Here is a 15,725-nt window from a genome sequence, read left to right as displayed (position 1 = left end):
CTTTGGATCCCTTCCTCTACATTAAACCAGGGGAGATCAGGCATTTCCAGCTCGCTCACAATGGGCCATCTTTTATCCATATTTTAGCTAACCAAGCAAATAAACCATTAGAACCTTTTTTAACTCCCCAAGCTGGAACATTAAATGCAGAGTCCCTACTTAGTGGGCCCAAATCAATAAATTCAGCCTGACCCGACTCTATCTTCCTTCCACCATTACCCCACACTCTTAATATCCATTCCCATGCCTGTTCTGCAGATTTCTGCTTATATTAATTAGAGAATTCAAGCAGTTCTCAAGTGTAGCACACCTCCTCATGGGTCACACTGTCAACCCCACTTCTAGGGGCCTGCCAGGACTTTAGTCTAGTTGTAGGTCTAGAAGCAAACAGGGGTGTTGGGGGTGGCTCCTGAGGAGAATCAACATTATCTTGCCTGGCAACTGCCTCAGGGGAGGCCATCACTGTTGCCTCAGGCAGTGCAGGGTTTATCTCCTCAGACAAAGGTGGAACGGCTGATGGCGGCATGGGTTGGGGAGTGGATGTTGTCACTACTGGGGATGGGGAAGCTTTTTCTTCTGGCAAAAAAGATTCATCAGAGTTTACAAACTCAGTGTCCCCAGCTTCATCAGGGTCCCCCCACACGTCCGCATTCCAAGTTGCAGGGTCCCATTCTTTTCCAATCAATGGCCTCACTTTAACAGTAGACACCTGGTGAGGCTGTGCATGCATCTTTCCTTGCAGATGACCCACTCACACGATAAGAGCTTGTGTCTGTTTTTCCACAATTTGGGCTCCTTCTCAACAGAAGATAAGTCTTTCACTCAGGACAATCTTAGCAGATTTGAGGCTCAGTATCTGCTTCTGAAGCTAGGAGTTAGAATCCCTGAGTTTATCATTTTCTTTCATCACTTTTCCACTGAACTTAGGAGCAATGAACTAGCTTCATTATGTTTCTTGGTTCTCCATATATGGTCAAAGGTATTGTATATAGAGTCACTAAACTCCTTGCCTTCACGAGCAATGAATCAGGAGCGTCAAATGCATTTATTTTGCATAACTCCCTAAACAATTCACACCAAGGACTATGAGTGTTCTCCATACTATTAGAAGTAGAGTCCTTAGCATTTTGGGGTCTAATATTAAGCAGCCAACTCCAGAAATCCCAAAACCAATGAAGGAATTCCATCCTTAATATTCTGCTCCTCTAGAACCACTCCTGGTACCAAAATCTGTCTTAGTCAGGGTTCTCTAGAGGGACAGAACTGATAGGATAGATATATGTATAAAGTGTAGTTATTAAGTATTATCTCACATGATCACAAGGTCCCACAATAGGCCGTCTGCAAGCTGAGGAGCAAGGAGAGCCAGTCTGAGTTCCACAACTGAAGAACTTGGAGTCTGATGTTCGAGGGCAGGAAGCATCTAGCACGGGAGAAAGATGTAGGTTGAGAGGTTAGGCCAGACTACTCTTTTCATGTTTTTCTAATTGCTTTATATTCTAGCCGCATTGGCAGCTGATTAGATGGTGTCCACTCAGATTAAGGGTGGGTCTGCCTTTCCCAGCCGGTGACTCAAATGTTAATCTCCTTTGGCAACACCCTCACAGACCTGACCAGGACCAATACTTTGCATGCTTCAATCCAATCAATTTGACTCTCAGTATTAACCATCACACTTATGCAGCCATATTTACTTGATTCCCTAAACAGAATGGAAATTAGCATATGTTAACAGTTCTTGGTTTCTCATTTTCTAAGGTAAAACAAGTCTGGAATGAGTAAAATGAACAGTATGGTAAACTTAGCTTTAGCTAATTTTCCTTAATTCTCTTTATTTTCTATTCCCTATGAATGGTTTAACAATTCTTAGAAAACAGAAGAATATGCAAATGTTAGCTTGGAGTCTAACTGCTTTTCCACATCATAAATGTTGATGTATTTTCAATGAAATTGGAATCACACCTCCAAGTAGAAATAAAAATGCCTAAGCTGATTCACTCTTGAGTGTAGAAGACAAAGTTCATAACTGCCTGTGAGTCTGTAATGAGAATATCAATGCTCTTTTACAGCTTTTGCCAGCAAGAGAAGCTTCCAATGACCTTCCAGTCCTGTGTGATCACCAAAGAGTGCCAGGTTTCCGAGTGGTCAGAGTGGAGCCCCTGCTCAAAAACATGCCATGACATGGTGTCCCCTGCAGGCACTCGTGTAAGGACACGAACCATCAGGCAGTTTCCCATTGGCAGTGAAAAGGAGTGTCCAGAATTTGAAGAAAAAGAACCCTGTTTGTCTCAAGGAGATGGAGTTGTCCCCTGTGCCACGTGAGTAAATAAAGAAGGGCATAGTGTCTGCCCAAACTACATTTGCTCAGCTATTTGATTTTGACTGAACAGTACTCTAAGCAACAGTAATTTTTACACATAAAAAAAATATCTTTACAAACAGTATCCTTAAAAAAAACTTTTTTTACAGAATAAAAGTGTCCTGACAAACTAAATCTCCATGAAATTTTTAGCACCAATTCTATGTTTATGTATTTTCTATAATAGGAGTTGCCAAAATTTTTCTGTAAAGGGGTAGATAGTTAAAACATTAAGCTTTGCAGGCCATACGTGTCTCTATTGCAATGACTCAACACTGCTGTTGGAGCTAGAGGTAATATGTAAACAACTGAGTGTGGCTGTGTTCCAATAAAATTTTATTTATATAAAAAAAAGGTGGCAGGTTGATTTGATCTTGGGCCACAGTTTGTCAACCTCCATTCCACAAGATAAAATAAACTTTCCAAATATAGATTATCGTTAACTATTAAAATTCAGTACTTTGTATAACAAATCCTATTCACTAGAGTAAAATACTACATCAAAATAACGAGACTTTAAGTTCCATGAGGACAAAGATTGTGCTTACTAATATTGGGAAAAGGGTTGGGTTTTTTCTTGTTTGCTTTTTGTTTAATTACTAGCATATATCACAATACCTGGTACAAAATAAGTGTTCAATAAATATTCATTGAATTCAGATTAAATAAGACTCATTCTGAAACATTTGGCAGTATGACAGTATTAAAATATAATTTCCAAGTTATCACTGTGAATTATTTTGGTAATAGCAATATTTCAGCTTAATCTGTATATAGGATATTTATAAAGCAACTTATATTAGTTTTTCAATAGAGATGTGTGAACTTCATTGAGAGCATCTCTGGATTATTCCAAACATTTAAAGAACATGCATATAGCTAGATCTTTATCAACCAGTGGGGAGGCAAATTACTACTACTACTATTCCCATAACAACAACAACAAAAAGTAATGTTTTATACCAGATATATAATTCTGCAGCACTTTGGACTCATCCATTGTGCTCTAATGTAAAAAGTGACTGAAACCTCCACAGAGAATTTCCTCCCCAATGTCTCTGCCTATCCCACTGATTGTTCTGGTTCCTCTCCATATAATAGGCTCAAGGAAGTTGCCAGGATTTCCTGTATTTTCTCTCCTATGAGTTTCCTCTATTTTTGTTGCAAGCTAGGTGCTTTATTCTTTTTCTTCTCAGATATTCAAACACAATTAACAAAATAAACATATATCCTTGAGTATCTTTCTCCATGCCCTTTTTTGGGGGTAGCATTTTTCATAGAATGTGTAACCAATTTAAATTATTGACAGGCTATTCCTCTCATTGGACTTTTTGGCGTGACCTAAATCAGAACTTCAATTTATTTAAAACAATTATTGCAGCTCCCTTAACAAATGATCTATTTGGTTTTGCTTCCTTCCCCTTCAATCCCCAAAGCAGGCATCAATTATTCGTGTTTCTATAATTGACCTGAGTGCTGCACTTCCTTTATAAATTAATGTCAGGTGTTGTTTCTTCATGACTCAGTCCCACAATTCGTTAAGCAACAAATCCCCACTTATAAAATTTAAAAACAGGCATGAAGTTCATCTTTACTGTCACAAAACCTTACCACTGACAGAGTGAAGCATCTAGATTAGACATCTGAGGGCCGTTTAACCTTCTGCCTGATTCAGATGAATATTTGCACATCCATTTGCACCTATGTTGGCTGTTCATCTGATTACTAAGGAAGCATCTTGGTTAAAGTGACACAAAGTGCTACATGAGTCATGTTCTTTGTGCTTTTAGAATATCCATTTTCCTTGAGGTGGAGAAATGCCATCACTTCCTGTCTTCCGTGGCATCGGGAAATATTTCCCTAGCTATCTCCTTCAATCACGTGTTGGACTGACAATCCCCTGACATTTTTCTCACATCATAATCTTGATTGGAGCTTTAATTGAGCATCATAGATCTTCTTTCCTGTGCTCCACTGATGAGAAGTGCCAGCTCTTTGCATCATGCATCAGCACTCATTAGGAATGCTCAGTGCTACCAAAAAAAAAAAAAAAAATCTTATTCTTGACAATAAAGAGAAAACTCTGATTTACTGTCTTATAATTTTCAACCCTAATATACAATTATAATCTTGCTATACTGTGCGGTTTTCATTTATTTTGTAAAAGGCAAAGCAAATGTTTTGGTTCATCATCACTCAGAATGTTTCCCATTTTCATATTCAATCCACCTTTGTTTATAGGCAACAAGAAAGGGCAAGCCTGGGTTCAGCTTAATTGAACATAAAATTTCATGTTTTCAGCATTATGCTCCCTTTTCATAAAATATTTATAAGTAACTTCCAGTAATTGCAATTGAAACAGGTTCACCCTAAATTTAACCCCTCATTAAATGGAGCACTGCAGAGCATAAAGAAGGAGTTGAAACCAAATATGCACCATAGATGTAGTCTATGATGGATTCTCTAGGAAAATGCTTTTGAGACTAATTTTCATTAAAACAAAGTATGACAGGAGTAGAGAAACATGTCATTCAATAATTATGGTTGCCGCTTGTGGTGTTTTCCTTATTTAGGTATGGCTGGAGAACTACAGAGTGGACTGAGTGCCGTGTGGACCCTTTGCTCAGTCAGCAGGACAAGAGGCGCGGCAACCAGACGGCCCTCTGTGGAGGGGGCATCCAGACCCGAGAGGTGTACTGCGTGCAGGCCAACGAAAACCTCCTCTCACAATTAAGTACCCACAAGAACAAAGAAGGTAACCTTTGCTCTCTTCTCAAGGATTCACTTATGAAGACTGACTGAGCATGTGATTGCTCTGAAGGGATATATACACAGCCATCCAGGTTATGAGGGCTGCATTTCTGTTCACATTGTGGTTGGTATTCACTATGGTAAACAGTAATCCACATTATGGTTGTGAAAATATTTAATACAATTCCATCTTTGGTCAGTTCTGGTTTACTGACAAGTTTTTAAAATTTTGACTTAAAGGCCTTCTTGACTCAACCTCTTCATCAAAGTTTAGCAGGAATAATGTAAAAACTAGACGAAAATTTATCTGTAAATATACACATATCATGCAAATATATATTCTAAATTCAAAAATTATATAAGAAGTAAAACCTGCTTGTCAAAAAAAATCTTATTTGGATAAAATGTGGTTAAAAATAAGTTAATTATGATATTGTATAAAATTGTCAATTTCAATTTAAATAAGTAGAGAATAGAAACTACAGTAAAAGAAAACTTTAACCCAAAGGCATTTTTTAAAACTCTTCAGTTGTTTGGCAGATAAATCTTTTTTTAATTAAATCTGTTTCAGGACCAGATATAGTAAGTGTACAAAAGAATAAGTGAATACAAAATGGCCCAAGCTAAAACTATATATTTTAGATATTAATATGACTCTGAAATTATCATAATTATTTGATTAAGTGTATATTGAATTAGTACATCTTCAAGTTCACACACAAATATGAACATCTTTAAGCAGTACTGTAAGCAGTCTTTATCCTCCTTCTGTCTGAGGAATAGCAGGACTTCTTTCACTGACCCATTGAACGTATATTAACATATACAATTTGTTTAAGAGAGTGAGGATAGAAATACCAATACAGATTGCATGTCATGGAAGTCCTCAAAGTCATCAGGAGAGCATGTAGACAAACCAGTAATTAAAATGCAGTATGCCATGCCATACAACGAAGTTTCAGAATGAGCGTAAGGGAGTAGTAGAAACAGAGCCCTTTATGGAGGGAGTGGCACTTGAGCTGAATGACGACAGAGACACTACTTACAGGGAAGCATGGCAAGAGTGCAAGAGGGAGTTCATTTCAGGCAAGGGAACAATGTGTATGAATGCACAATGCTAAAGAAAAGCAAAAACCAAGGGCAAATCTCACCAATAAAGATGAGCGTGTTGTATTTGGCAGGTTGTAGAGACGGGAGGGGAGGAAAGGAGATGAGAGGAAAGGATTGGATTTCCTAGAAAATACCTTGGTAGAAAAAGAACAAGGATAAAGGCCCTATTTGATACCACCAAATGAAATACCAAAAAAGGAGAATATTTTGGGAAGGAATATGAGCAAAAAGGATCAGAAAATAAGGTAAAGAACCAAGAGAAATGAATGTTTTTAAAACCAAAGAAGAGATGGCTTCTCTCCCCCTCCCAAAAAGGACTGACACCAGTGACCAGTAATTAATGGAAGATAAAAACTGAAGTTTTGCAGTTGCAACTTTCAAAATTTAATTGTTCTGTATCCACTAACTTTACACAGCATGTCAACTCATTTAGGAGTCTAGCCTAGGGATACATTTTACTACTAATGTATCTTGAGGTTATAAGGAAGTAACATAAAACATGTAATGTTAGTACATTAATATTTTCTTGGCCACTTTAATGGCTGCATTTTAACACTCTTAAGTAGATTTATTATAGCAGTCTTTCCAGGGTGGTATAATTTCATTGCTAGGGGTAGATCAGATTTTAGTTTTGGAATGTCAATTATGTCCTGTAGGTTATTACTTTCCAAAGATCCTCCAGAATTCTGAATTGCAACTGGGTATTTTTTTTAAAGCATTTTCTTTTAGAGCTCCCCCCAACCACTGCTAAATCACTGCAGACACCAAAAACAGTCACAGGAAAAGAAGGAATATTGAAAGAATATCATTATTAAGATGTAGTTGTTAGACTAAAGCAAATGCCAAAGCAAAGGTCAATAGATATGGAGGTAACTAATTCACCTAAAATTAATATTTATCATGTAAATATGTAACATGAATAATTTAGGAGTGTGTGTCCTTTCATATCAAATACCAAGAATACTAATGAACTTCTTAAAGTCTTTGCAAAAACAGTTGATTCTCCCTAAAAATGTAGCATTTATTCCACCAAATTTAGACTATGTTAGTTTCTCCCCGGGAGCACTTAACATTTCCCAATAGGAAACATATTCAGTATACCAGCATCCCAGGGGTGACATGCGAAGTCTATAAATATGTGTGAATGGAGAACAATTAGGCTGTGGGCTTGAGGATTATTCACACTCGATGTTCAGTCATGTTTATATGAAAAAATGTAAAGCTTATCTTATAAAAGAGAGAAATCCCTCAAAACAACTCCCCCAGCTAATAAGAAGACACTCATTTCAAGAATCCATGACTGTGTAACCATGAACAACCTGTACTATGAACAACTCAGTTTTACTTAAAGAACTATCTACACTGTTCTCTTTGCAGATTCACACCATGTGTTCTCTAGATGACTTGTTTTCACATATAACCAAGATGTGAAAAAGACCCTAACACAAAACAAAATACTTTAACTCAAAAATAAAATTTATTAGTACAAAAAAATACTGAAAGCAAGTGATATGAAATTAATGTAAACTTCCTTTATTAACTTGGTGCATTGTGTTACACAGGGGAATGGTACTGACTACCTTAGCATAAAGGCAGGAAGCATTAATGACTTTTTTACTCATTGGTATATTCTGTACTACTAAGTGACACACACCATAAGGGACAGAAAAATTCTTATCCTTGGAGTTAATACATTTAATTTCCAAAATAATAAAATGTATCTTATTAAGGTACTCACAAGGTCTTTAGTAAAATATTCACAATTTAGTATGCTATTTGTGTCAGTGGAATTATATCATCAGAACATATCCTAAGTTGGAGATAGCACCTGTAAACAGTAAGAAGAAATATATCTCATCAATATTGGAGAGTGTCTATATTTTATTATTGCACTGCTCTTAGCTGTAGGTAACCCTCCCAATCCTGACAACTATTCCCCCACAATATTCAGGTGAGCAGAATTTCTACTATATCATTTCCGTAGAAGAAAGGCTTGACAAGTTCCCTACTGACAGTGTCAGTAGTAAAACCCTTGACAGTTTTTGTTCAGCCAGCTGATCTGTGAAGAATGTCCAGCTTATGCTGGCATGAAATCTATCCTTATCAGAATATGACAGGAAGAGGCCTTGCCTGTGGGGAGGTTATCTGTATGAGTCCTAGAAAGTTGATGAACATGTTGCTGATCATTGGATGCATGGAACTAAATTGATTTTTTTAGAGTTCAAAGTAAAATGAAAGTAGATTTTACCTACAGTAACTCAAGAAATTCTTCCATTTAGTACAGATTGAACATGTTTTTAAGTGAGGGAAGCTGAAAGTATTGGTTATAAGGCAACATTAAGTTTACAGTGACTTACAGGAAACTGAAGAGCATTTCTCTGTAGAAAACATATTAAAAATCCACACTAAAATCTGGATATTGTCTGTGGGATTGAGGGTTATTAAGAAAGACAGCCTAGATAATAAGCCTGTATGATGACATAGAATGAGATATAGCAACAGAAAGGATTGGAGGATCAATGGGAAGATAGGCGGAGGGATGGATGATTGAACTGTGAATGGATAGATGGAAAGGTAAGTAAAAAACTCGCATTTCCTCATGCTCAACAAAGAAATAAGAAAATAAAATAGTCACACCATTGCTAAATGGAAAGTAAATTATTTATCACTGTATTTTGTCTACAGTTTCCACACATAAACCCACTTTAGAAAAAGCTTTTTGGAAAAAGAGAAAAGAAAAGAAAGGCTATGCTTACGGTGCTATTTTCCTGTTATTTTAGAAAGTAAATATCAGAGTGTGTTGAAGTCTTGTGCTGTGTCTTTTCTGTTCCTCACTTTTGAAATAAAAGGTAGGTAAGAATATTTTACATGATAGTTCCACCTGAAGTGTGTATAAGGGAACCATGTGTCGCTGATACCTAAGAGAGTCTCCATAGATTCTCAGGTGCAATCCTTAAGTCGTTTAGGAAAGGGAGTGGTTTATTTTTACTTTCTATTTTGCTAAAAATATATCAAACCTGTCCCATGAAGAAAAATGATTTCATGTTTTCTGACTTTCTATAACGCCATTATGTAGATGTAAATTACAGGAAAACAAGATTTTTAAATTTACTGACTTCTAAAACTTTCACTAGTATACTATAATTATACAAACAGGCATATAAAGTTTGGCTATGAACACTTTTTGAGAATAATATAAGTATAAACACTCCATAATTTATTGTATTTCTAAGCATACCACTTTCTGCTCATCTTAATATGGTAAATGAAAAAGGACTAGAACCCATGATGGCTACAGCTTGGAAACACAATGCACTGTAAATACAGTGGGATGTAAAAGGCACTGGAAAATAATACGGCAGGTCCTCAAATAATGCTGTTTTGTCCATGAACATTTTGTCATAACATTGACGAGAAAAAAAAAATTGATTCCCAGCTGAGGAATGTGGAGTCTGCCTGTTCCTCCCATGTCTGCATGGGTTTTCTCTGGGTATTTTGGTTTGCTCACATGCCTCAGAGATGTTCACATCAGGTGAATTGGCATGTCTACGGAGTCCCTGTCTGAGTGAGTGTGGGTGTGTGTGTGAGTGCACCCTGAGATGGGATGGTGTGTTGTCCAGCCACAGTTCCCGCCTTGCTCCCTAAACTGACGGAATAGGCTCTGGCCACCCACGACCCCAGACTGGAATAATTAGGTAATGAATGATCTTACTTGTTTTTAATCTTTCTTAAGTGTATGTACAGCTTAGGTTTATTTCAATGTTTAATATTAAAAGTGTTTTGGTCTTTATTTAGAAGTTTAGTGATGTTTTTGTGACCAGACATATGCGGTGGGAACTTAACTCTCTTGTTTATGTCAATTAGCCTATGGAGAAATGAGTTCTCTTTTAACGATCATTAGTCAAGGCTTCCAAGAACCTATTGGTGACGTTAAATGAGGACTTACTGTATATAATAATTAAAACATAGGAATCCCCAAAGGAATCAGAGCCTCCTTGTTAGCCAGTCCTCTGTATATCTTGTGGGAGAGAACAGCTTTTACCCTATGAAATTACTCTGTGATCAGTGGACTACAAAATGGAAAGTGAGATGTCAAGAGGTTCAGCTATTGGGGTAAAAGGTAATAAAAACTCATGCTGGGAATTAGATTAAGGTAGTTAGTTGTCTACCCAGAGGTAACGTAAGAGTTTTTATTGGAGAAACAGCTTACTGATGAGACTTCAGGAAGTATTCAACCAAAAAGGCAAAGAAACATATCATGAGGCAGCTCAGAAGTCAGATAAACATGAGTACCGTGCTTTATACCTTTGACTTGGTAGGTTTTTAATAAACATTTGCTGTTTGATATATTTACTGTTCCCTTTATAAAATGGTACAATCTCTTTTAATTTGTCTGAAAATTATCTCTTGAATATTTCAAATATCCACCCCCACTTCCTTAAATTCTGTTTCACAAAGAGGCTATATTCACACTCACACTGCCTTTTATCTCTGAATATAGAACTGTTTACACCTCTGAATTTGAATAGAGGACACATGATCTAGTCCTTAAATCAAATGACATGAGTCAAGATTCACACACCTTGTTTTCAGTTTGGACACTAATTTAAGGGAACAGTTTTTATTTCTTTTATCTTTTCTAATTATAGTATATACTTTAAAAGTCTTTTAACTTCTCATCTTAAGGCTATTTTCAATAGAACCCCAGATAGGAATCAGGAAACCTGGTTTTCATTTCTGCTTGGCATGTATTCTTAGGCACATTACTTAACTTTATTTGCCTGAAGATAACTATTTATAAATTACTCTTCTGTTCCTATTCAAGCTATGTGACAGACCAGCTTACACGAAAAAACAGCCTTTATATAACACCTAGTCAAGATTCACACACTTGGAATATATTGTTTGGGGAAAAAGGTAGAAACATTAAACCCTCTTATATTTTATTAACTCATTATGCATGTTAAAAATTTAAGAGTAATTATGAAGTAAAAATACATGTTTTGGTTTAATAACTACTAATATATTTGTATAATTATGTATTATACAGTAATATAATCAATTATTAATAATTGCATATATATTTTTTCCAATGTTGTTTTAAATGATCTTAAGGGCAGAACTGAGGTCTTGACTAACTAAATGATTCCCCAGAACAAACCAGCAAGGCTGAGCTGCTGATGCTTTCTGTGTTTGCCCTTGGGTGGGGATGGTACAGGAAAAGTGTTACACATTTTGGGAACCTAGGAGGAGTGAAGCCAATAAGGAGCATGACACAGAAACTTTAGCCAGAGAAAGAGAATACAGGCAAAAATACTGCATTACTTCATTAATCCCAAAGGATAATCAAGTAAGTAGAGAAACTCAACTTACCTGTAGAGGGAGATGACAATTAAATAGGTCAGCCTCAGTCTTAACTTAGGAGAAAAATAAGACTCACTAAGAATTCCAATTATGGGCCTGTATTCATATTGATTTTAGTTTCAAACTTATGCTTACTTCCATGAGTCCAAAAACTGCAAAGCTGAGAAATTAATATAAGAAATTATATCATTCCACTGGTACTACTAGAATGCCTGAAGTAAACAAATGCAAAAACTCTCTAGATGAAAATACCTTAACCTAAGGCACAGGATTTACCCTTGTAAACTGCACCATCCAAAATTATGAATTATGCAAGGAAAAATAATCCATCATAAACAGGATTTAAAATGCCTAACAAACAGTAAGATTAGACTCCCAAGATAGAAAATACTGTATTAGAAATAGCAGATAGAGGCCAGGCATGGTGACTCATGCCTGTAATCCCACCACTTTGTGAGGCTGAGGCGGGTGGATAACTTGAGTCTGGGAGTTCGAGACCAGACTGTGCAACATGGTGAAACTTTGTCTCTACCAAAACAATATAAAAACTGCCAGGCGTGATGGCATGCACCTGTAGTCCCATCTACATGGGAGGCTGAGGTAAGAGGATCTCTTGAGCCCAGGAGGTGGAGATTGCAGTTAACCAAGATTGTGCCACTGCACTCCAGCCTCGGTGGCAGAGAAAGACCCTGTCTCAAAACAAACAAAAAATCAGATAGAGACCATAAAATGCTAAAAACTTATTAGAGATTTAAAGGAAAAACTTTACAAGATTAAAAATAATGAGTCAGATTTAAAAAGACCAATTTTTTAAAATAGTAGTTTTAGAACTGAAAAACACATTCACTGGAAATAAATAAATGGGTAGTTTGGACAGATTGAACTAAAGAGTTATTAGCAAACTGAAGACAAAAATAAGGAAATAATTGAATATTTAACACTGAGAATAGAAGTTGACAATAAAAATGAGGATAATAGTCATGCGGAGTTGACAAGAAGGTTCAGAATATAAGAATCAAAAGAAAGGGAGAGAAAATGCTCCAGAAGTGGTAAAAAAACACAGATATACAGAATTAGGAAAAACAAGAATTTTCAAGCAGGATAATAAAATACCCGCACTAGGGACAATGTAGTGAAATTTCAGCTCAACAACTACAAAGATATGTTGAAAGGAATAGAGACAAGAAAAACATTATTTACAAAGGAATTAGCAAATTAATAGTGAAATTTTCAGCAGCTACAGAAAAGCAAAACAACACTAATTATATATTCAGAGTTCTGAGAGGAAAGTAACTGGCAACGTAGAATTATTTACCCAGCTACCTAACTTTCAAAAGTATGGGCAAAATTTAGACAAAGGTGAAAGGGATTGCCTTCAATAAACCTTCACTGAAAGATTGCCAAAGGATATTTAAGAAGAAGGAAATCAAACCAAGAAAGATTGATTAAAGATGAGAAAAGAATTTGGTAAACACATGGATAGTCTAATTAAGCAGAGATATGTATGCAGCAATACTAATATTATAATGTGCATTTAGTTGATGAACAAAAATAATATAGGATAGGAAACAATAAGGAGAGTATTGTTTAGGAAAAAGGTGGAAATATCGAACACCCTTCTATTTTACTAACATTATGCATGTTATACATTTAAGCATAATTATTAAGTAATAATACATATTTTGGTTTTAATAACTATTAATACATTATTGTATAATTATGTATTATTATACACTAATATAATCAAGTATTAATAATTAAGTAATGTGCAGATATATTGTTCCAATCCAATAGAAAAAATGAAAGAGGCTGGATAAAATTTAATCAATTTAATAGAAGTACTAAATAAGAAAAAAATACCGATTTTTTTTACACGGACTATCTAATACCAAATAAAGACTAGAAGTGGAGCTTTAAAATGTCAGAGTAAAAGATTATTACAGGAAATTATTTTGTTTTAACTATAAACTGCATCTGAGAGACAAATCAGCTGTATTACAAATGTTTACAGTGACCAAACTAAGAGTGTGGACTATTGAGTCCAAACAGTCACCACCGCTGGAAAATATGTAAGCAGACTAACAGATCACACTGTGTATTAATATTTTCTAGTCAATAATGCCACCTTTATATACAAAGCACAGGTAAAAATCATATTTTTTCAAGGAAATAACAATATTAATTTGCCATATATGTGTACAGTGTCGAAACTATTCAGGAGAATAAGAGGTTGGATCAATTAAATGGCATTTGATAGAACATTTTCTTAGATAATAAAAAAAAAAAATGCCCAGAATTCTCTCCAATATTTTTAGAGTGAAGGATGATCTTTACAAATGTAAAATTCAGAAGCAATCATGTTACCAAACTGATATTGTTCAATGAAGCATGAAAGCAATTGCCAACTTCTAAAATTGAAGGATAGAAACATCTGAAAATTCATGAGTATTTCAAACCTATCTCTCTTTTTATCATTCTAGTTTTTCCCAGTTTGCTAATGGAAAAGACGAAAATGACATTGGCAAAGAAATTATTACCCAGACAAGATTATAAAATTCATGGTGTATATTGGTGTCTGGTACAAAGTCATGGATGATGTACTAATAAAGTATATGAGTAATATTAAGCTAATAATAAAATATTGGATAATAATCTTGTGACACAGGAATATTTTAATAGACTACAAACAATAGAATATCTCTAACAATATGAAGAATAATGAGTACGTATAAATACCCAGTTAAGTCCCAAATGCCCACTATTAAAAAGTAGTAATAACAATGATGATAATGATAATAACAATATTAATTACATTTATTAAGACATTATATTAATTATTTGGTTGCTTCAAAGATTAAATGTGTATGTCGGAAACACACACTCGCAAGGATTTAATATTAAACTCATTCTATGTTCAATTCTCCCAAGTGTTATTTTTCTGACCATCAATTACAGTAGAGGAAGGATTGCAAATTTAGGTATCTCACTTATTATTCTTTCATTCACTCAACAAATACTTATTGAACAATTATTAGGTTACACCACTGATTTAGATGTTGAAGATATAATTTTTTATGTTTTTATTTTATTTTAATTTGTATTTTAAGTTCAGGGATACAAGTGCAGGTTCATTTACACAGGTAAACTTGTGTCATGGGGGTTTGTTGTACAGATTGTTTCACCACCCAGATATTAAGCCTAGTATCCATTAGTTAGTTATTTTTCCTGATCCTCTCCCTCCTTCCACCCTCCTTCTTCCAAAACACCCCAGTGCGTGTTGTTCCCCTCTATGTGTCCATGTGTTCTCATCATTTAGCTTCCACCCATAAGTAAGAACATGCAGTATTTGGTTTTCTGTTCCTGTCTTAGTTTGCTAAGGATAATGGTCTCCAGCTCCATCCATGTCCCTGCAAAGGATATGATTTCATTCTTTTAATGGCTGCATAGTATTTTCCGGTGATTTTTTTAAAAAGTATACTTGATACCTGTCATCAGGAAGTTTATAGCCTGATAACAGCCTTGAAGTTATAGCTTTGTGTACTTGGAGTTTAGACTGACCCTTCACAAGGCTGACATAGGGCGACTTGTATGGATCTGTCAGTTTGGGGCTGTCTAATCCCTGAGAGTGCACTACACCATGGTCCGTCCTTAATAACGAACCTGTACCCTTATTCCTCAGGTGAATTTTTTTTCTCTAAAGCATATATCCTCAAAATATAGTTTAAGAATCACCTGGATGCTTTAAGAAAATGTAGACATTCCTAGATATTACCCACTGGGGTTGTAATTCTGTAGGTCCTGAATGAGGCAGGAATCTGTTTTTTATAAGGATTGTCACTGATTATAATCAAGAGTTGATTTTACCATGCAGCTAATGACAGTCTTTTGGGACCCAAAGCTTATGCGATTTAGAGAACCCTAAATGTTATTTAAAAAAAAAAAAAACAGCCAGATTTCAAAATTCCAAATTCAAAATCACTCACTAACATCTCTGCCAGGGCCTTAGAAGGGCCCAAACCTTAAGCTTCATGGGCTTCTCAATAAATCTACCCCTAATTCTAACATAGATTTTTGTCCTCTATTACAGCCAGTGAGAATGACTACTTTAAGATGAGAAACAGAAACACATGCATTGTGTCTT

The 15,725-nt window shown here is 35.5% G+C and overlaps 1 protein-coding gene across 1 annotated transcript in view; it reads left to right on the top strand.

Moving 5' to 3' along the window:
• Window positions 1–15,725, top strand: part of THSD7A (thrombospondin type 1 domain containing 7A) — a 475,175-nt gene that overhangs the window by 238,480 nt on the left and 220,970 nt on the right. Inside the window, exons 3-4 of the mRNA XM_527669.7 lie at window positions 2,070–2,318; window positions 4,933–5,114. Of these exons, the coding sequence (XP_527669.5) occupies window positions 2,070–2,318; window positions 4,933–5,114 (431 nt within the window). The remainder of the gene's footprint in view (window positions 1–2,069; window positions 2,319–4,932; window positions 5,115–15,725) is intronic.

The sequence above is a fragment of the Pan troglodytes genome, chromosome 6 (genome assembly GCF_028858775.2).
Source record: "Pan troglodytes isolate AG18354 chromosome 6, NHGRI_mPanTro3-v2.0_pri, whole genome shotgun sequence".
Classification (NCBI taxonomy): Eukaryota; Metazoa; Chordata; class Mammalia; order Primates; family Hominidae; genus Pan; species Pan troglodytes.
This window is presented reverse-complemented; position numbering and strand designations above follow the sequence as displayed.